Source organism: Podarcis raffonei, chromosome 16, assembly GCF_027172205.1.
Source record: "Podarcis raffonei isolate rPodRaf1 chromosome 16, rPodRaf1.pri, whole genome shotgun sequence".
NCBI lineage: Eukaryota > Metazoa > Chordata > Lepidosauria > Squamata > Lacertidae > Podarcis > Podarcis raffonei.
This window is the reverse complement of record NC_070617.1, coordinates 35,504,661-35,528,062: the sequence shown is the minus strand read 5'-3', so window position 1 is coordinate 35,528,062 and position 23,402 is coordinate 35,504,661. Positions and strand designations below refer to the sequence as shown.

Sequence of the window (23,402 nt, the reverse complement as noted above, 5' to 3'; positions counted from 1 at the left end):
GCCAATTAAATGTTGCCAACGTGATGCCCATTGATGTTTTTACCTGCTCCTCTTTCACTTCCCACTCTAAGAGATATTCATACATTCTTGATATATACTTTCCTTTATTATATATTAATTCTCTTTCAAAAACGGAAGTTTCTTTGGCAAGACCTTCTTTCTTATCTGTACACAATTTTTGATTTAGTTGGAAATATTGTATCCAATCAGACAAGTGGCATCTAATTTCATTGTATTTTTTTAAAAGTTGGCTTTTCTGTGTCTGGTTCTAGTCATATCCGGTAGGTGGGCCACTCTCCCTTCATGTCTTTCCTTTTAACTGCTATTGCTTCTGCTGGAGATACCCACAAAGCTATCTTTGGTTCCAAAATTCCTCTATATTTACTCCATATCTTATAGAGTGATTTCCTTATTACATGGCTTAAGAAACCTTTGTGGACCTTCACCTTTTTGTGTAGTAGATAGGTGTGCGTGGGCCAGTTAAACAGCCTCCGTGGGCTGCTTCCAGCCCATGGGCCACAGGTTGGGGACCCCTGGTGTAGACAATACTGAGATAGATTGTCTGGCTCAGTACCAGGCAGCTTCCTCTGTTCTTGTTTCTAACCAGTTTACAGGGTTGCAAAAGAGAGAAGAGGCACCATTGCCAGGTCAGCAGGGGGATGGGGGTGGGATACAGTATTTCTCTTCCCGTTGCACTGTTGAATCATAGGATTGCAAGGTTCGAAGGGACACCATGGGTCATCTAGTCCAACCCCCTGCAATGCAGGAATCACAGCTGAGATGGGAAGAAAAAAGACTCTCTCTGCTCTTCGGAGATAGTTCCTAGAGTCACATCATAAGCTGGGTAGAATGCTATCTTATGTTCCCTTCTGAAATGCTCTGACGTGATTCTCAGTGGATCACTTTGCTTATTAATGGCTGCTGGTTCGCCTGGGGATAGTTCAAACTCTCAAGGCATCTAAACAGGCGACAGGACACATTAAAAATAATACATCACAGAAGGGGCGGAGTACAATGAGTTGGAAAGGCATGTGGCTCAAGATGACATAGAGCACGGGTGTCAAACACAAGGCCCGTGGGCCGAATCCGGCCCTCCAGACCTCGTCATGTGGCCCGTGTAGCTGCCGCTGGCCGCCAGCCTTCACCTTTTATTCTCGCTTCTTTTTTTTTGACACAAGAAAGCCGCCTCTTCAGCGCATGCGCGGCAGCCTACAAGCCAGAGAACGTCTGCCCTCTAGCGGCGCCGGCCGTTCTACACAGGAAACCTCCACAATAATTTATGATAATAAAGAGTGGACACATAGTCCTACAGATACAACCGGCCCTTTGAGGGTGACCAAACTGCTGATGAGGCCCCCGATGAATTTGAGTTTGACACCCCTGACATAGAGGGACAATGTGGTGGGACACCTGAATTGCAGGCAGAAGGTCCCAGGGCCAATTCTGAGCATCTGCAGTGGAAAAAATAATCAGGTGGCAGATGATGTGAAACACACACTGCCAGCTGGAGCATAGAGCAATGGAATAGCCCTTCCTCTGTGAATTTAACTAATCCTCCTTTAACCACCATTTCTTTTGCTGGCCTCCCAGGCAATGGATCAACAGACATTCACACAAAGCCCTATGTCCTTTAATCTGACCTTCCTTTCCCCAAAACCTTTTCCTCTGTTGCAAACTATTCCCACCAAACCTGCAGGCGGTAAGTGGTGCCTGCTGAGGACTTTAGAGTAAGCAAAGGGGGTGAGCTCTCTTCGCCAATTCATAGAGAGACAGGCTTCCCTTTTGAAATCATCCAGAATGAGCTGGCAAACATTGCACGAACCTTTATATCTATCTACCCATCACTATTTGGCCTGTTTTTGAAGGACTAAAATAGGAATGAAAGGCATCCAGCCTTGCTTGGCACGTCTTTTGGGGGGGAAAGGGCGGGGGGGGGGCAGGTTGGAGAATGGGTGTTTTTTTTTTTTGTCTTTCTTTTGCTGAAACCAAAGACAGAATTGCTTTCGTCTTCCTTTGTTCGCCTCTGAAACATCCATGCTGTGCCCTCTTTGGTCTCCTTTTTGCTTTCCCGACAAAGTTGTGATTGTAAAGCAATGTTTGAACTTCTCTTTATCTGTGTCACTCCAAAGGAGACTTAGCAGAAGCTGTTACTGTGGTTCAGTCAACTGACAAAATGTGTGTGTGTGTGTGTGTGTGTGTGTGCATGTGTCTGTCTGTCTGTCTGTCTGTCTAGAGGAGGTTGACCCTGAAGCTCCTGCTCTGAGTGAGTGGAGGGCAGCATATTTTTATAGATCAGCATAAACCATTTAGAAACTTATAACTATGCTAATTTTTATTTCAAATGTTCCTAAAACGTAAAGGGTAAAGGGACCCCTGACCATTAGGTCCAGTCATGACTGAGTCTGGGGTTGCGGTGCTCATCTCGCTCTATAGGCCGAGGGAGCAGGCGTACAGCTTCCTGTGGCCAGCATGACTAAGCCGCTTCTGGTGAACCAGAGCAGCGCACAGAAACACTGTTTACCTTCCCACTGGAGTGGTACCTATTTATCTACTTGCACTTTGATGTGCTTTCGAACTGCTAGGTTGGCAGGAGCTGGGACCGAGCAACAGGAGCTCACCCCGTAGCAGGGATTCGAACTGCCGACCTTCTGATTGGCAAGTGCTAGGCTCTGTGGTTTAACCCACAGCGCCACCCACATCCCTCAAATGTTCCTACAAGTGACAAATAATGTTTGTTCTGCAGTTGCAAGAAATCAGTCCTTTAGCATAACAGCACCTACCCTTTGGAACTCCCTGTCCCTTGATATTAGGCAGACGCCTTCGTTGCATTGGTTTTGGCCCCTGCTATAAAATGTTTCGTTCCAGCAAGCTTATCCAGGCAAGTGATTTTAGCACATGGTTGGGACACATAGTTTTTAGTGGGTATAAGAACATGCTGAATTGCTGAATGCACAAAAGTATACATTTCCTGCAAAAGAGACACAAAACTTTTGAGTATGCTAAAACTATCCGATATTAGAAGCACTGCGATGGCGGCAGTTATTATTATTTTTAATCACAGGTTTTTATGGGTGTTGACTTTCTACACATTGTTTTCCTCCTTAGCATTCTTGCTTGGCAAAAAAAATGACTGATTTATAGATCTTGCTTTCAATGTCGGTTTGTTTTTTTATTGGCCTTTCAAATGAATATTTTGGATGGTTCCTTGTAAATCAGTTTTTGTTCTAGTAAGCGATATATAAATTTTGAGGAATAAATAATGTTCTGCCTGTCCACTTGTTAGCCACTGAAGTGCGAGATTTGCTGATGAGTTACTTGATAAGCTCTGCTTTCTATTCTTCACACACACACATTTCAAACCAGAGTTTCTAAGCCTCCTGCCTGCAGTCAAAGTTGGCAAGAAAGTCTGGGAAAAAGTTGAAGAAAACTCTTCTTCTTTTCATTACTGCTTGTGTGAGGAAGATAATTCAAAGTCATCCCATTTCTCAAGCACACAGTAGGTTAAGGCAAGTGATTACAGCACTCTTGACAAGGTCAGAAAACACAGGTTCAGCCTTTCACTATTTTGCATGTTAAGATGCATTTCTGCAATTAGGGATGTCAGAGAATTCCAGTCAAAACAGACCTGGCTGTTGAAATTGCCACATACTTGCTCACCGGGTTAACCACATGCAAATACAAGGAGGCAATTGTTGACACCAAATTTAAAAAGCTGTGAATTTCTATCACTAATTTACATAACTTAAATCCATGTTTCCATCTTGGGAAGCAAGCTCCATAGAATCCAGCAAAACTTACACCTCAGAAGTAGATCCCATTAAATTCAGTGCGGAAGTAAGATCCCATTAAATTCACTCCCACTGTTTGACATAGTAACTACATATGATGTATGTATGTTTACTCAGAAGTAAATGCTAGCTTCAGATGTGGTTTGGACAGCGTGTAATAATAAAAAATAATATTAATTTAATACTTTATATAACTCCCAAAGGACCCCAAGATACTACACATAAGAACTAAAAATAGATAGAGGCAAAATAACCCTTTTTAAATTGTTGCGGCAAATAAAAATGTCTTAAAGGTAAAGGGACCCCTGACCATTATGTCCAGTTGTGGCTGACTCTGGGGTTGTGGCGCTCATCTCGCTTTATTGGCCGAGGGAGCCAGCGTACAGCTTCCGGGTCATGTGGCCAGCATGACTAAGCCACTTCTGGCGAACCAGAAAAGCGCATGGATATGCTGTTTACCTTCCTGCCAGAGCGGTACCTATTTATCTACTTGCACTTTGATGTGCTTTCAAACTGCTAGGTGGGCAGGAGCAGGGATCGAGCAATGGGAGCTCACCCCGTCACGGGGATTAGAACCGCTGACCTTCTGATCGGCAAGTCCTAGGCTCTGTGGTTTAACCCACAGCGCCACCTGCGTCCCTTAGCCAGGCACTAAAAAGACAGTAGGCACATCTCTCTTTAGGGAGGGCATTTCGGAGGCTCCTTGGAGCTAGTGATTTTGGGGCTGGAAATGTGAGCTTCACAGACTTAAAAATAGGAGCCTCAATTCAAGTCAGGACCAGGGCCATTTCAGTCTTGAGTCCAGCTCACAATGGGGTTTCTCCTGCTGCTCCTTGCTCTGTCTGCCTGTCAGCAACACAGCACTTGAAAAGGAGGTTGCTGGACAGGCCTGTGCTGACTCAGTCCTGAGCACACAGTGACAGTGTCAGACGGTGCTCTTGAGCATGCTCCAGAGCCCCATTACCTCTTGGGATCCTGCAATTTGGGTTAAAAGGTAAAGGTAAAGGACCCCTGACAGTTAAGTCCAGTCGCAGACGACTCTGGGGTTGCGGCACTCATCTCGCTTTATAGACCGAGGGAGATGGCGTTTGATCACAGACAGTTTTTCTGGGTTATGTGGCCAGCATGACTGAGCCGCTTCTGGCACAACGGGACACTGAAACCAGAGCAGCGCACAGAAACGCCGTTTACCTTCCCGCCGGAGCGGTACCTATTAAACTACTTGCACTTTGATGTGCTTTCGAACTGCTAGTTTGGCAGGAGCAGGGACCGAGCAACGGGAGCTCACCCTGTCACGGGATGTGGTCTAAACCACTGAGCCCTTTGGGCTTGCCATGACCTTCTGATTGGCAAGCCCAAGGGGCTCAGTGGTTTAGACCACAGCGCCAGCTGCAATTTGGGTTAATAAATCACAAAACAGTGGAGTTGGAAGTGACCCACACAGGAATGCAGGAATCACAGCTAAAGAATTTGTGATAGACAGCCATTCAAATGCTGTTTGGAGGAGCACCCACTATCTTCTGAGGGAGTTCACTCCACTGTCGGAGACGGGCACTCCTCGTCTGTTCCACAGCCTCCCTTAGGAAGGTGTCCATGAGGGCTCAGGCTCTAATAATAATAATAATAATAATTTATTATTTATACCTCACCCATCTGGCTGGGTTTCCCCAGCCACTCTGGGCGGCTTCCAACAGAATATTAAAATACAATAGTCTATTAAACATTAAAAGCTTCCCTAAAGAGGGCTGCCTTCAGATGTCTTCTAAAAGTCTGGTAGTTGTTGTTCTCTTTGACATCTGGTGGGAAGGCGTTCCACAGGGTGGGTGCCACTACCAAGAAGGCCCTCTGCCTGGTTCCCTGTAACTTGGCTTCTTGCAGCGAAGGAACTGCCAGAAGGCCCTCAGCACTGGGCAGAACGATGGGGGTGGAGATGCTCCTTCAGGTATACTGGACCGAGGCCGTTTAGGGCTTTAAAGGTGAGCACCAACACTTTGAATTGTGCTCGGAAACACACTGGGAGCCAGTGTAGGTCTTTCAAGACCGCTGTTACAGGCCCCAGTGGTCTGGGAGGTCCTTCTGGGAGTTCTTGTCCAGTCTCCCCGAAACAAAAGCCTCTCCATCTTCTGCAGTCATCTCTGAGCCCAGACCTGGCTCCCCATCTGGTGCCAGTGCAGACTTCAAGTTCTGTCCACATTGCTGCTGGATGCAAGAATCACTACAGCATCACAACCTCCCAAGGGCGAGTTACAGCATTTGTCTCTCTTTCCACAGTGCCCCATCCCAGTCGTCTCCAAAGTGTGTGTTCTTGCTCCAGGCGACAAGGCGGCTTTGTTGAGGAAGCTGATCTCTGTGGTGGGGAAGGAATCTGCCCCGGGAACAGGTTTATTTTTAAAAGTTCCAATATTTATAAAAGCCTACCGTGGACATTAACGGAGACTCAGATGGCTTTTTGAATGTCATTGCCTTGTTTCAGAAAGAGAACTGGAACGCAGGGAGGGAAGCGACCCAAATTTAATTCTGCGCTAGAATGTGGCGATCAAAGGGACTTGCTGCCTCGCTCAGCCGAAGCCACATCCACGGCGCAACAGAGTCAGGGCGGAGAGCACATTGGGCAGAAAGGAAGAGAGGGAGGGAAAGGAGATCCATTTCCTTTGAGATGTTATATTTAACTTTCCGGAGCGTTGTGTCAGCACATTTCAGCCCTGGCTCTTCTGCAAAGCTAATACATCCCAATATAATGAAAGGGAGAATTAAAACTGCTCCGCCTCAGTGCAGGGCTGCTTTCTATATTCAGAGGCGGAAAATGAAGACCACTTTCCTGGGTAGGCTACTACACGATGTAGGCAGCGAACCCATTGAAACAAAGTCGATTTTGTTTGCATTTTAATGAGAAACAGCATAATTGGCACTTCTCGAACCAATATGCAAACTGAAACCACATTTGTGATGAGTCCTGTAGGATGTGCTGCTCAGAACGCCCAGAGATTCTCAGGGTGGTGCATTGTCTAGGATTAATTGTTGTCATCAAGGTGCTTAATTTTTTGCTGCTATTGGTGTTTGTTGGGGGGGGGGTTGTACTTTTTATTATTATGAGACCTTATTATGATTTACCGTATTTTTCGCTCCATAAGACGCACCAGACCACAAGACGCACCTAGTTTTTGGAGGAGGAAAACAAGAAAAAAAATATTCTGAATCCCAGAAGCCAGAACAGCAAGAGGGATCGCTGCGCAGTGAAAGTAGCGAACCCTCTTGCTGTTCTGGCTTCTGGGATAGCTGCGCAGCCTGCATTCGCTCCATAAGATGCACACACATTTCCCCTTACTTTTTAGGAGGGAAAAAGTGAGTCTTATAGAGCAAAACTACGGTATGTGTGGATTGTTTAATTTTATTGTATACCTTTTGAGATGTTTTTTATTTAATGCTCACAGCTACTTTCGTTGTACATATTTTTTTGTAATTATGTAACTCTTTTTAAGAATGTAAGCTGCCTTGAGCATGGCTTAACTATGGGAAGGTGGCATACAAATAAACGACAGTAATTGGTGATGAAATCCAGATTTTGTGATGCAGTTCTCCAAGCGCACAGTGCATACAGGAAGTGCATATATCAGAGGAAACTGTGTAGAATATAAGATTCTGTGAAGAGGGTGTGCAGCCAGATCTACAGCTGTTAATGCATTTTATTTTAACCATCAGTTTCAAAGGTCTCAAAGAGAAGACAACAGAATCAACTAGTGTGTATGTCAGGCATAGGCAAACTCGGCTCTCCAGATGTTTTCGGACTACAACTCCCATCATCTCTGACCACTGGTCCTGTTAGCTAGGGATGATGGGAATTGTAGTCCCAAAACATCTGGAGGGCCGAGTTTGCCTATGCCTGGTGTATGTCGTTTGCCTGACACAAGCACAAACTAAGGAGATTGCATAGAGAGCATGCAAAATGGAGGCGCAAGGGCGGCTGTGACAGCAGCAGCCAGCGGATCAATGGGATCTTCCTCCTATTTGAATGTTCAAACATTCCAAAGTTGCAATGCCATATGTTGCAAACAATTCAGCCCTTTGCTGAGCATCCTTCCTTGTGACGACAATGACAACACTTACATTCGAGGGACCAGAGAGCTCCACATACAGTCTCTCAGCTTTCTTTCTACATACCTTTAGGACCTGCTCTAAGTTCTCCAGTTTGGCTCGGAGCTGGTGCTTCTCCTTCACAGCCAAATCACGTTCTTTGGTCACTGCGGCGAGGGTTTCTCTAAGCTGAACATAGTCTGTTTTTACCTAAACAACAGCAGAGGAAAAACTGAGACAGAACAAATTGCCTTTCCGCAGGTGCCATCAATGTGAAAGAAGAACCACATGACTGACGACTGTCTCTCTCCCCCCCCCCCCCCAATATTTCCAAGGAAAAAGCTTCAAGTATTGCCCACAGATCTTTGGGACTAGTCACTCGTGCAATCAGGTGGGGATCTTATTCGTGTTGTGGAGAAGGATGTGAGTACGTAGCCTGTTGTATGGGTGCAGTTCAAAACGCAGTTCTGTGAGTATCGCAGGCACCTACTGGATAGTGACCATGACATCACTTATGTATGCATCCTGTGGTCTCTTTAGGGATGAAAAGACACAGCTAGATTCAGCCTGTTTCAGTTTGGTGTCTGATAATCTGCTCCATCCTATTTCCACATGCAGATTAAAAATAATAATAACTGCAAAAGTTTCTTTAAGTAATATGCGTTGTATAAGTTTATCCAAGGATTGCTTTTTGGCCCTCCATCCCTTTTCGTTCTTTTAAATTTCTAGTTTGTGGTTGCTTGGAATGTCTAGAAAGAGCAGCAACTTCTTCGTGATGTAGAAACATGGTGAACAAAGGACGGTTGCTGATGACATGCTGTGTCACCCTTGAACTCTATATGGAAAAAGATGGCTGGCAGCATGTACCAATGGCAGCAGACACCCACCCCCTTTGTACAATATGGAATTTAGTGTAGCTGCAAATTCTGGAGCAGATTATAGAATCATAGAATTGTAGAGCTGGAAGGGACCAGCAGGGTCATCTAGTCTGACCCCCTGCAATGCAGGAATCTTTTGCCCAACACAGGGCTTGAACCCACGACCCTGAGATTAAGAGTCTCATGCTCTACCAACTGAGCTACCAAGGCGGCTAGGTTTTAACATCACATGTACATTCCACCTTTCCTCCAGGGAGCTCAGATTGGAATGCACAGCTCTCCTTCTTCCCCCATCAATCATCACAACCACCCTGTGAGGTAGGTTAAGCTGAGAGAGGATGTAGGGCATGGGTAGGCAAACTAAGGCCTGGGGGCCGGATCCGGCCCAATCACCTTCTAAATCCAGCCCATGGACGGTCCGGGAATCAGCGTGTTTTTACATGAGTAGAATGTGTGCTTTTCTTTAAAATGCATCTCTGGGTTATTTGTGGGGCATAGGAATTCATTCATTTCCCCCCCAAAAAAATATAGTCCGGCCCCCCACAAGGTCAGAGGGACAGTGGACCGGCCCCCTGCTGAAAACGTTTGCTGACCCCTGATGTGGGGTGACCACACAGGTGAAACTTGGAAAATTAGAATATTGTGGAAAAGTTCATTTATTTCAGTAATTCAACTTAAAAGGTGAAACTAATATATGAGATAGACTCATGACATGCAAAGCGAGATATGTCAAGCCTTTATTTGTTATAATTGTGATAATCATGGCGTACAGCTAATGAAAACCCCAAATTAACAATCTTTTAAGTTGAATTACTGAAATAAATGAACTTTTCCACGATATTCTAATTTTCCAAGTTTCACCTGTATGTGCTATTTTATGTGCCAAAAGACTGCCCTTTATTGGAAGCACCTTATATTTAAAGGGTTCTGTGTTCCAAATCTAGCTTAAAGACAAAGAACTCAAAGAAGGGGGGAGAGGGGGTTTGAAGTTACCACCAGAACGGTAGACCGAGAAGGCACACAAAGGTTGCTCGGTCACAGTCTTCACCACTACAGTGAGATGTATGCCAGGGAAGTTCACAGAAGCCAGAGGAATTTCAGAGCATGGTTTCCAGTGGCGAGAAGCGGTTGTCTTAGTGAACAAGTGCATGCATTGATGCTAGAGGCAACATTTCCATTAACCACTCTGACGCCTAATTTCTAGAAGCTCCAAAGAAGGAAGCGAAACTCTGAAGAATGACAAATCCCAGCAATTCGCACTACAAGTCATCTCCAAAAGGCAAATAAGCAGGATAAAGCGGAAATAGTGATTCATCCTGGGACAGACACTGGAAAATAGGACTGCCCAGTGGGGCTTGCTAGGGTGGAACACAGGGAGGCCAACAGTAGGTGGCGCCAGAGCCAATGACAGGCAGAGCCAACTCATGCTAGATTTGCACAAACACAAGACTAATCTCTGCTGGGGTCTGTAGGATGAAACTGACAGGTAGTAGCATCCCATGGTCTGGCTTTAAGTAAGAAAGCAGACAAGGGAGTGGGGGGCTGGGGGGAGACTGAGGTTGGTGGGGCAGTGGGGCAATCACACAGGGTCCATGGACATTTCACGGTCTATTGATCCCTGTGCCACCACTTTATTTCTCGCTGCCACCACCCAGGCCCTACCTGGTACAATACTGAGTCCAGTCAGGAACATAAACTTCTGTTTATTTATTGCAGTTTAACAAGCGTGTGGTTTCATAAATGGTATCAGTCAATTACAATCATGGGGTGCCTATCCAGACCTATAACTTCCGCTACCTGCTCTCACTCACTAAACCACCTCCCAGATATTTACTTGTCTTCCTAGCTCCTAACTATTCCTGACTCAGCTTATTTTTCTACACTAACTCAACCTACCCACAGACTCTATTCCAATTCACTCCCACTCCAACCAACCACCCAACTCCCAATGAACTCTCCCCTTCGCCCCTCCCAGAGCTGGTTTTATAGTCCCTCTGACTCCACCCCCCTGGGTTCTGATTGGGTAACCTGTTTAACTATTTCACCTCCAGCACTCTCATATGTTAACTTCACAGGCAGTGCCCCATTTGCCCTAATAAGATAGCCTCCTCTGGTGCTGCCGCCAGCAAACAAGACTACCTGGAGCAAAACCAGTAGCTGCCACAGAGCTTGAGCTCAGAATTTGGGGGTTCCTTCACACGGAAACTTGGGTTTTTAATTTATGTGTTTGGCAAAGCAGATAGAGAGGTGCCCAGGTGCAGGTGTTGCCCCCTGGCAACAGAGCCTCATTTTCTCCTTCCCTCTAGAATTTTGCCTTGAGCTGGGTGCATAAGCAGCAGCTGATTTGGTTTGCCCCGTCCCAAATGTGCCCATGGAATCTGTCAATCCCATTTGTTCATGCTTATGCAAGTGGATCTAATGATCGCCTCTGCAAGCTGCTGTCTCGGGAACATATGGGCCATACATGAAATGAAAATTGCGTCGGAACAGCGAAGCCCCCCCTCCTTCCCCAACTCCAGTGGCAGCAAAAGACGGCTGACCTAGTTTGAAGGACTGCTAGATACAGCCCTCCTGATTCTTATAGAAGACTTTGCTCCAAGAACAAATTATAAAGCGGTAGCCAAACTAGCCTGTGACCCCAAACACAAAGATGGTCCTGTGGCAACTTAGAGAGCAAAAGATTTAGTATGACACTAAATCACAACCAAATCTGTAGGTCTTTTGTGTGTTTGCTCTGGGGTAATTCCTCTTTCAATGATTCAAGATGCCCAGAAACGTATTTGCACAGTTCAGCTGCGGTTGCCTAAGAGCATATCCACATCACCACCATCCCATTCCCACAAGCCAGGTGTGGGAAACGTTTGCCCCTCCTGATGCTGCTGAACCACAACTCCCATCCAAGCCTGGCTAGTGAGCAGGGATTTGTAGCTCAGCAACATCACGAGAACCAAAAGTTTCCCACTCCTGCTATAGGCTAACAGCAGACTCATTCCCTGGCTGTGGATTCCTGATGTAGCCAAACTGGTACCACTTGTGCGCAACAGGGAGGGATGAGGAGGACTGGGAGGACTCAAAGATTTGCAGAATTACATCCTGCCCCATACACACACAAACACCCCCCCCCACCTTTAGAACAAAGAGGGATTGATCCAACGGAATTTCCCTCTCAAGGAAGAAACTGGAACCCTAGTCAGACAATAGGTCTAAAGGTAAAGGTGCCCCTGACGGTTAGGTCTAGTCGTGGCCGACTCTGGGGTTGCGGCGCTCATCTCGCTTTATTGGCCGAGGGAGCCGGCGTACAGCTTCCGGGTCATGTGGCCAACATGACTAAGCCGCTTCTGGCAAACCAGAGCAGCGCACGGAAACACTGTTTACCTTCCCGCCGGAGTGGTACCTATTTATCTACTTGCACTTTGACGTGCTTTCGAACTGCTAGGTTGGCAGGAGCTGGGACCGAGCAACAGGAGCTCACCCCGTCGTGGGGATTCAAACCGCCAACCTTCTGATCGGCAAGTCCAAGGCTCTGGTGGTTTAACCCACAGCGCCACCCACGTCCCTCTCAGGGAAGAATTTCCCTCTCAAGGAAGAAACTGGGACCCTAGTCAGACAATAGGTCTACATGCATTCAAATAATGCATGGAGTGCGGCCCCTGGACACCGGCCCCACCCATATCTCCCCACCTATGCTCTTGACCTTTGTGCTTTCAGCTGAACATGCTTGGGATCACCCTTCAGATGTATGCGCTAAACAAATAAACAAAAAAATTAATGGGCCGTTTTTTCCCTATTTCAGCCTTATTATAGGTTTCTGTTATAATAGATCGGCTTCCTCCCTTTTAAACATGGAGGGGGGGGGAGACCCTTGACATAGCTCATTAAGGACCAGCAAAATATTCCACACAGCTTCCCACACCTCTCCTCGCTCTACCCAGCCTTATTCTGAATACTGATTATTTCCAGGCAGACTTAAGAAGAGAGAGTTTATCTGGCACGCAGGCATGCACGCACATTTCTGAGCATCTGTAATTAAGAGACCTGCTAATGAATTTCCCTCTCTTAATCACAGCTACCGGCGAGCAGATTATGAAACGTGGCTCAGGAACGTTGCTGTGAACATGTGCTACAAAACATCTCCCTTTATTTCCTAGCCCCTCCTGAGAGGCTACAAAATGAAAGAATGGACAGAGAGAAAGAAAAGGAAACAAGTAATTTCAGGCTTAGAGCCCATTTACATTCTACATTTAATGCAGTATCATGGAACTTTAAACAGAAGAATTGGTTTACTCTGCCTGTCATTGGTTCCAGCTCTACCTACGTTTGGCCTCGCAGCCCTACAAGTTGCAATGGGCACTACCACCTGATGCACCTGATGTATTTTTTGCTCTATAAGACTCACCTTTTCCCTCCTAAAAAGTAAGGGGAAATGTGTGTGCGTCTTATGGAGCGAATGCAGGCTGCGCAGCTATCCCAGAAGCCAGAACAGCAAGAGGGATTGCTGCTTTCACTGCGCAGTGATCTCTCTTGTTGTTCTGGCTTCTGAGATTCAGAATATTTTTTTTTCTTGTTTTCCTCCTCCAAAAACTAGGTGCGTCTTGTGGTCTGGTGCGTCTTATAGAGCGAAAATATGGTATGTTTCGCTCCAAGCAAAGAGGCTTAAAAAGACATTTCCCCAGGACTTCTAGCAAATAGTGAGTCGCATCCGAGGCGTCTGTTAGCCACTGTATTGTATTTTATTTTGTTGTATTACTGGTGCACGTTGCACTTTCGCCCTATTTATTTGCAGGTTGCTTTTAATAAGCAAGCTGATCCTTTGAATACTGTCCAAGCAGGCCTGGCCCTCTCAGGTGGTGAGGTGAGCACCTTTGCCTCAGGCAAGAACAGTGGACCAGTCCCCTGCTCAAGCCCCCAAGATTACACCCACACTGAGGGGAGGGGAAACAGTTAAAACAGACTTCAGTCAACAGAACAGAGTGGGTCATAGAATCATAGAACCTCTGCTTAAACACCACCCTCCAAAGGAAGGAGTCCTAAAATATATATCTCAAGTGTCCAAAGGCACATCTCTGGCTTACAATGAAGATGCTAGACACAATTTGGTGTGTGTGTGCGGGGGGGGGGGAATTCCATGGCTTTGGGGCTGCCCCAGAGACTGCCCTTTCCAAGGCCACCATTCCCCAAACCTCTTGAGGGTGGTGGAACTATCAAGGGAGCCCCCAAAGCCCATTATATACCGCCCTGAGACCTGCAGGTATAGGCCAGTATATATAAATTTAATAAATAAAATTTTAGCACTCGAGAAAGTCCGTAGGGACCAATAACCGCAGAGAGAAAGGTGTTGCACCATTTATCACGGTAATGCTTTCAAGAAGCATTTGCTGCTGGTGCAAAGCAGCACCCGTGGCCAGCTCTCCCACAATGCCTTGCTGTGAGGAAGGACTCTGGCCAGCCTAGAAGTGTCTGTACTGCTGTCGCTAATGGAGCAGAAAAAGCTACTCCAAACTCAGAGCTTGGCAGCAGAGCAGTGGGGAGGTCAGTGCACCTGAAGAAGATGGCAGCAGCAGAAGGTCCACCTGCTTCATCCACAGCATTGTGCTTCCAGCAGATCATTGGCCCAAAGATCAATGAACCCCCAAAACAGTTTTGGCCACTGTACTGAGAACTTACCTGGTCATACTGAAGTGCCTTGTGAGATATGCTGGCATACTGGAGCCTCAAGCAGTCCTTTGCATGCACGACATTGTTCAGTTCATTTTTCTAGAAGAAAAAGAGTAGAGAGAGACTAAAGCACAAGGCGGCATCTTCAATCCCAGCGACTTCAATCAACCAGCAGAAAGTGCCTCGGCTGACCATGTTGGGCACTCCAGGGTGCTGCCTTATTGTGAGTCACACCAGTGGTCCAACACCCAACTCAGTATGGCCTGCACTGCAGCTCTCCAGGATTTCAGACTCTCCCAGCCCCACCTGGAGATGTGGGGGTTAAACCTGGAATATTCTGCAAGCAAGGCAGATGCTCTGGCACTGAACTATGGCTCTTCCCCCAGTTGTGGTGATTGTACTTGGGGCTCACAACCCAGGAAGGCAGCCCTAAACTTCCACTGCCTTACGGGACATCTTAGGGAGAAGAAAAGGCTAAGGAGTAGACCCTACACAAATCCAGAGTGGAGTCCCTAAGACAGTTGGATGGTGCCTTGTAGGCCTCCTTCCGGCAACTCTCCGGCAGCTAAGCTGGTGCCAAGCGTATTGCTCTGCTTTGCTTTGGACCACATCAGCGAGGCTGTGAGGAGGGTCTCATCATCTGGGCAGCCCAGGACCTCCATACACCGTGCCCAGGCTTGCGGCTCAGAGAGATCACTTTGGTGCTACTAATGCAGCGGTTTGACTTCACCCCCGGAAGTGCACTCCATTGTTTTTTGAGACAGATGGGTGCCAACAACAACTTTGGGAAGGGAGTAAGCTGCAAACACATAAGGATGGGGGGAAAGGAAATTGTCTTATGCACAATGCTCTGGATCTGGCTGGACCAAGTAGAGAAGAGCTTTTGCTTCTGGCAAAACATAGGCTGTGTACACACCATACATTTTAAGCACATGGCTTCCCCAAAAGGATCCTGGGAACCATCATTTGTTATGGGTACTGGGAACTGTGAGGGGTAAACTACAACTTCCAGGATTCCTTAGGAGAAGTTGAGTGCTTTAAATGTGTAGCATGCGTGCAGCCACAGCATCTGGGTGACAAGAATGAATTGTTCTCTCCTGTTCCTCACTAGTCTGACCACATCTGTTGCACTGTGTTCAGTTCTGGGTACCACCTCTTAAAGAAAAACCACATGCCCCAGCCATCAAGTTCAGGGTCAGAGTTGCGCAGTGGTTACAGTGTTGGACTAGGACCTGGGAGTGTTCAAGTCATAAACTCATCAAGCTCACTGAGTGACTGTGGGCCAGTCACACCCTAACCTAACTTACAGGGTTGTTCTGAGGACAAGGTGGGGAGGGGAGAACAACGTGCTTCACTTTGAGCTCCGTACAGGAAAGGTGGAATAGAAATGCTATTATTATTTTTTATTATTATTATTATTATTATTATTATTATTATTATTATTATTATTTCTACCCCACCCATCTGGTTGGGTTTCCCCAGCCACTCTGGGTGGTTTTCAACAGAACATTAAAAACAGAATAAAACTTCAAATATTAAAAACTTCCCTAAACAGGGCTGCCTTCAGATGTCTTCTAAAAGTCAGATAGTTGTTTATTTCCTTGACATCTGATGGGAGGGCATTCCACAGGATGGGTGCCACTGCCAAGAAGGCCCTCTGCCTGGTTCCCTGTAACCTCGCTTCTCACAGGGAGGGAACCACCAGAAGGCCCTTGGAGCTGGACCTCAGTGTCCGGGCTGAACGATGGGGGTGGAGACGCTCCTTCGGGTACACTGGGCCAAGGCCATTTAGGGCTTTTAAAGGTCAGCACCTAGATCGCTGACCACTGAGCTGATGGGATCTGGGAGTCTTATCACGTGAAGAATTACGATTCCTCACTCCTGCCCCCTGCCTCTCTGCACAGTTGGATGGGTGTTTGAAACTCAAATTTATCAGTTAAATAAAAAAGGGGGGGAAGCATCTTGTTAATTTGAAGGAGGCGCTTTTTGGCTTTTAACATGGTTTTATTTATTTATTTGGTGCCCCTATCTTGGAGCTAGGGGTCAGCGCTGCCTGCTGTATTTCTGAGAAGTTAATTATCCCTCACTCTTTCCACACAGGCAGTGACACAGTCAAATGAGGTCCACCATTTAACCTATTCAAAATCAATTTCTTCCCTGCCCCAGCAGCTGCTGATGAAGGCAAGGAGGCTGGAGAGAGATTAATAAGTCATGAAACCAGCCACTATTAGCCATGGGACACAACCCTTTGAAAAGAGAAACACTTCTGAAATATTATCAGACATATTTAAAGAGAGAGAGAGATTGAGAAGCAGGCAAATGGTCTTCCAGGCTTCTAGAATGTTTCAGTTATCACCAGCTCATCAGTTCTGTGTGCCTTCACTGGCTCACCAGTCAGTAAATATGCAATCAAAACCTTCAATCCATTTGATAAACAGAGATAAATGCAAGAAACATAGAGGGGCTTAATTTGAAAAGAAAACCCCACACAGTCAATAAGGCCATGTGCAGGAACCATGGTGGGTTTACTTCTTAGTATCAACAAGATTAAAAGTGCCACAAGAAAAACCAACCAACTCAGTCAGTTTTCTTGTTAACATTCTGATCTGGCAGTTTGTTTTACCTTAAGACATGGAGATTCTATCTCAGCAGAAACACAAATTTCACATGTGCCTAAAGAATCCTAGAAATGCTTGTTCTTCCATATCCAGAATATTTTTGGAATATCCCCCACAGCCATTCTCTAAATCATTGTTAGCTAAGCAAAATTATTAAAAACAGACAGACAAACTTTCCCCACAAAGTGAATGCAAGCATTTTGTGTGAAGACTGCAACAGAAACATGGGAGGGTGAAGCACATGCCCCCCTCACTCCCCCAAAAGTCCATATATTTTAATCGACAACTCTTTGGCATCTATAAGATCAGATAAGAAACCCCCTTCCTCTTCTGGTTCAGCGTCCCACTTTAATAGGAAGTCAGGCTGCTGAACGGCTTTAACACGCTTGTGTTCTGTAAAACCCTGTAGGAGAAAAATGAGCTCATTTGCGAAGAAAATAAATGCTTAAAATTTTTAAAAAGTTACCTTACAGATCATTTGCATCTTTGCAGAAAGAAAGCCAGAATCTCTTCCACGGTTTGAAATAAATGAAACATTTTCAATATATATTAAGTGTGTGTGTGTGTGTGTGTGTGTGTGTGTGTGTTTCAATGGGTAGAAGGCCAACAGATAAACAAAAACAAAAAAACCACAATTGGGAGATGGCTCCAGTAGATTTAACGCAATCTGACACCACTGTCTGTGCAGCAAGGTTCTACATTGCCTGGAGTTAAGCATCTGTTGTCCTGCATTCGTTAGCGCATGCATCAATTTTTTTGCATCTGAAAACAAAAGCCCTGCCCTTCTGGAATGTAAAATTATGCAGTTAGGGTGGGATGGGAGAGAGAGAGAGAGAAACGTGTTGGACTTTGTGTGAGTTATCATCTTTCTCTGCACTTAACGCACTGCCCAATAGTGTGTTCCCATCTCCCCACCAGGATTTCTCACAGCAGAGTTGGTTGAGGGACCTACAAAATTGGACGCAGTCTACCTGCCATGTATCACAGTCTGTTGGATGCTTCAGAATGCCCCAACCCCAACCCTTTTGTTAGCAGCACTAGGCAGGCAACAAATCAAAATCAAACAAGCCTAGGGGCTAACAAGCCCCTTGATGGGTTGCATTTTGGCTTGAGAGTCACAAATTGTACTGGCCTGGCCTTGACGTAGTTCAAAAAGCTAAGCACAGGAAACGAGAGAGATTGAGAAAGGCTTGGATAGACTTTAAAATAGCAATTTGACTGGCTGCTACTGGCAAGTCAGAGTACATCCGGAAGAAAACATAGAGATACTACTACCGACCCAGATTACAGGGTTGCCACAAAGAATTCTGAAATAATACTTGCCAAGATTTTCACCAAAGCTTAGTCGGTCCAGCATGAGACTCCTAACCTTGGGGTCATGGGTTAGAGCCCTGTGCTGGGCAAAAGATTCCTGCACTGCGGGGGGCTAGACTAGATGATCCTCGTGGTCCTTCCCAATGCTATGATTCAATTATCTCTTCTATGACTCAGAGATGAGGAACCTGAGATGCCCAGAAGATGCCCAGAATTGGCCTTGGGCTGGTGGGGTCCAACAATATCTGGATTGCCACAGGATTATCCAGCCTATTGTTATAAGTAAAAAAAACCCCCTGCTCTTTTCCCTTATGGAGTACCCAAAAGCCCATATAGAGTCCTTTTGTAGGTTCTCTATTGGTAGGAGAAAATAACAGAGACCATAGCTGTCAACCTTCCCTTTTTTGGCGGGAAATTCCCTTATTCCAGTGCCATTTCCCGCTGCTTTCCGCTTCTATCCCGGATTGTTAGATATCCCATAGACTGTCCCCGGGACAGGTGAGGCTGCTGATCCCTTATTTTCAAGGCTGCTGATCCCTTATTTTCAAATCTGAAAGTTGACAGCTATGACAGAGGCCAACCAGAGAATACAGTGGTACCTCGGGTTAAGTACTTAATTCGTTCCAGAGGTCCGTACTTAACCTGAAACTGTTCTTAACCTGAAGCACCACTTTAGCCAATGGGGCCTCCTGCTGCTACTGCGCCGCCGGAGCACGATTTCTGTTCTCATCCTGAAGCAAAGTTCTTAACCTGAAGCAATATTTCTGGGTCAGCGGAGTCTGTAACCTGAAGCGTATGTAACCTGAAGCGTATGTAACCCGAGGTACCACTGTATTGAGAAGCAAAGCAGCTAGTAAGCCTGATTTTTATTAACTGTTGCAACAGGGTGCCCCCATCACACGCAGGAGAAGGAGGACCTCAAACAAAGGTGTGCCCGCCCTTATATAGACATTTTAAATTGCCTGGACTCCAAGGCCACCTCTAGGTTGTATATATGCGTAAATGAACCGCATATCCAAAGGAAACAGAAACCCTGGGGAAGTGCCTAGAACCACTATAATATCGCACTACTTGGAGACTGGGGTGCCGTGCCACAATATTAATGAATGGAGAAGTGTTTAGTAACAAGAGTCGCTAGAGCACGAGACTCTTAATTTCAGGGTTGTGGTTTCAAGTCTCACGTTGGGCAAAAAATTCAAGCACTGCAGGGGCTAGATGACCCCCATGGCTCAACTCTTCCAGCTCTACTATTGTATGTTTCTATTATGCTACCTGCAGTCTGACTCTGAAGTGCTATAGCGCAGACATGGGTTCACCTCTGTGGTAATAACTAGGGGCTGGTTTATGAACTCCTGCATTTAAAAACAAAATCTGTGCATCGCGAGGTCTGGTTTACAATTTGAACTTTAGTGCTGACATAGTTGAAGGTGTGTGTGTGGGGGGGGTGCGGTTTGGAAAGGTGGGAGGGGGAGAAAGAGCGGAATGTGGGTCAAGCTACAAAAGGGCAAGGAGCCAGTGACATTTAAAAGCCTCTGCTGTTGACAGCCAAGTGAGAAGTCAGCTAAGCCACACAGCAGGGTTTCCCCTACCACCACCTTAATGGAGAAACCATCTGCATTTTAAATAAGATCACTTCCATAATTAGAGTTTCTTTTTAAGATGCAAATGAAAACATGTCCTAATAAAAGATGATCAACAAAAGGGTGGCTGGGGCTCCTTCCTAGCCTAAAAGCACAACATCAGATAATATACAGGGCGTAAAAATAGCAGCCACGGAAATCAATAAAGAGCCCACCCAAGCCATGGGACTGTTTCTCTGTAATCAGGAATTGATTCCCACAATCAGATATGTGGCGATTAAGAAGCGCATGCAAGAGAAAGAACAACGAAAACCTGAAACCATTTCAAACTCCTTGTTGGTTCACCTATTCAAGGCTGCATCTCTTTAAATCGCATCCTGACACAGACAGATGTTAGCACTGAGGTAGCCAAAACGATGTTCTCCAGATGTGATTACCACCACCATCAGCCAATGGTTAAGGATTGATGGGGTAAGGATGGGAAGCATCAGGCAGACTACCCTGGCACTAACACCTGCTTGTGTCAGGATGTGATCAGTACCTGATTTACATATAAGCTAAACAAGTGATAGCTTAGGTCCCCACTCTCTCGGGGGCCCCCAAAAAAATTAAAGGAAAAAACTGGATGCACATTTCCAAAATATAAGATAACAAACAAATAAAATAAAACCTACATACAGCAACAGTGTTCTGTGTTGTGTAGGCTCCTATGATGTAAGTAATGGGCGCTGCCTGCTGGCCCACTCCCTAAAATATCACTGGTTTACTCTTTTCTATATCAATTACTTTAGTAAAATACATATTTTGTTGTGTGCAAATGGCTTTAGATACCTATTAGGTCCATAAATGACCATATAGCATATATTCAACACATAAAAACAGCAACAATTTGTTGTTGACAAAGGACAGCTGGACATATAAAGGGTCCCATAACCTTCAGTAGCTGAGGGCCTCAGGAAACCTAAATCCGGCCCTGGATGTGATTCAAGAGCCGTAGCCTTGAAACATGTGAACACGTGTTAACATATGCTTTACGATACAAAAACTCAAAACTACATATCGTAATGAATGTGCTGGAAGGGCAAGCTCCAAGAAATATCAAGAAAAGCAGAAAGGGTAAGCCCAGGTTTGGTGCCTGGATCCTTATCCATGACAAACAGATTTTGGTGCGCTCTAAGGAGATCTTTATTAATCACATCCAGCTACATTATCAACCTTTTTTTTCTATTTTGCTCTGCTCCTCCCATCTCCTCCCTCAGCTACTGGGTTTTTGCTCAGGACAAACCCTCTAAACATGAACATAAATGGTAGTTAACAGACCCCCAACCACAGTTTAGCAAACAATGATAATCTCCATTTCCAAGAGAAGCTAAGAAGCTTGAATGGTAAATATTCCCTATGGATTTTGAGCTATGGCAACCATGTATATTAAAATCAATGTTTGCGTGTAGGGCATTAAGAAGATGGAACATGGTGAAATTTCACCAGATGCCCCATGCATATCTTTCAAGGCTTTTCTTGGTGTTCATAATGTCTGGAAACTTGCATTTGTGTTGGTGGTGCTATCAGGGACAGGCAATGTATGGCCCTCCAGATTTTGTTGGACTCCACTTCCCATCAGCCTCAACAAGCATGGGTCAGGGATGATGGGAGTTATAGCCCAACAACACTTGAAGGGCCACCATTCCCCACCCCAAGGTAGGATTAATGAAAGCTGAGGGTTATAGAGAAGCAAGCTTCCTACCAGATTCTTGCATTTAGTGGCAATCTCAGTGGAGTTACAAAACAGCAGCCATAAATTTAACGCATCGTACCTTTGCACAGTGCAAGGAACTGGGAGCAGCAGGGACCTAGTGGGAATTCACTTTTGGATAATTAAAGTACAGTAGCAGAAGATTAAATTTGTGCAGCCCATTTAAAAAAAACACCGACTGCTCAAAAGCTCTCATGCTTTTATATTTAATTTGCTCAGCACCATATGTTCTGCCGATACCTAGAGAATCTCTTCCTCTCTCATATCTTACCCCCACCTCTCTTCTTAATTTCATGAAATCGAGGATGGTGGACAACAGAAAAAGAGCAGAGGAGTCATTAAAAGGGAGACTCTTTCAAAAGGTGCATCCCGTGATAGGGGTCTGCATACCAGGGATTTGAACTGACCACAGGTTTGGTTTTGGATCCTGATTTGGTGCTTTGGAAAACGATCTGCCTTATTCCAAGGCACTCCATATGTTGCTTGGGGATTCATTCAAGTCTACATCATTCCTCACCCACCCCATTCAGAAACTATAAACCGCTTTGAGTAGATGCTTAATCGCATCTGCTTCACCTTGTGATGCCCTGTATACAAACTGCTTCACCTCTGACAAGCAAAAAATAAAAATAAAATTTGGGGTGCCTCTAAATCTGATGCACGTTACTGCATCTCCTCCAACAGCATTTCATAAATTAAAATAGGGGGATTCTTGTGCAGTTGGCAACACATCTCCCCACAAGCATCACCTTCAGCACTTCCCCAGTGAGGAGGCATATGTCATTTTGTGGTTTGCCTCGGGCGCCAAAATGTATTGGGCCGGCCCTGCTTTTCTGACTTACTCCTCCTTAAGTTACTTAAATTACTTAAGTGCCAGATTTACATATAAGCTAAACAAGCTATGGCTTAGGGCCCCAGTCTCTTGGCCCCCCCCCAAAAAAAAATTAAAGGGAAAAAACCTGGATGTACATTTCCAAAATGTAAGATAACAAATAAAATAAAACCTACATACAGCAACAGTGTTTTGTGTTGTGTAGGCTCCTATGATGTAAGTAATATATAGACATAAAATATCACTGGTTTGCTCATTTCTATATATAGGGTGCCTACATTCTGCATGGACTGGTTGCATGGGAACATGTGTAAATGGCTTTAGATACCTATTAGGTCCATAAATTACCATATAGCATATATTCAACACAAAAAACAGCAACAATTTGTTGTTGACAAAGAGCAGCTGGACATATAAAGGGCCCTATTACGGTACCTTCAGTAGCTTAGGGCCTCATCAAACCTAAATCCAGCCCTGCTTAAGTAACTGCTTGTTGATATGTAGATTGAACTGCAAACAGTCACTCTGGCAAAACTGTAGATTTGCCAGCCCGTACCAGATACGCGCTGTGGGTAAAAGCCTCAGCGCCTAGGGCTTGCCGATCGAACGGTCGGTGGTTCAAATCCCTGCGGCAGGGTGCGCTCCCGTTGCTCGGTCCCAGCACCTGCCAACCTAGCAGTTCGAAAGCACCCCCGGGTGCAAGTAGATAAATAGGGACCGCTTACCAGCGGGAAGGTAAACGGCGTTTCCGTGTGCGGCTCTGGCTCGCTAGAGCAGCGATGTCACGCTGGCCACGTGACCCGGAAGTGTCTCCGGACAGCGCTGGCCCCCGGCCTCTTGAGTGAGATGGGCGCACAACCCTAGAGTCTGTCAAGACTGGCCCGTACGGGCAGGGGTACCTTTACCTTTACCT

At 45.7% G+C, this 23,402-nt stretch overlaps 1 protein-coding gene and 1 non-coding gene across 17 annotated transcripts in view; both read right to left on the bottom strand.

Annotated features, from left to right (window-relative positions):
- Positions 1-23,402, bottom strand: part of RIMBP2 (RIMS binding protein 2) — a 281,768-nt gene that overhangs the window by 80,194 nt on the left and 178,172 nt on the right. For all 16 annotated transcript variants that reach the window (XM_053368970.1, XM_053368972.1, XM_053368966.1 and 13 more), the window contains exons 3-4: positions 14,402-14,491; positions 7,947-8,069 (exon numbers count right to left, since the gene is read on the bottom strand). In XM_053368970.1, coding sequence (XP_053224945.1) covers positions 7,947-8,069; positions 14,402-14,491 — 213 coding nt within the window. The remainder of the gene's footprint in view (positions 1-7,946; positions 8,070-14,401; positions 14,492-23,402) is intronic.
- On the bottom strand, positions 8,875-8,947 carry TRNAK-CUU (transfer RNA lysine (anticodon CUU)). The gene has a single exon. It is a non-coding gene; the product is annotated as a tRNA-Lys (tRNA).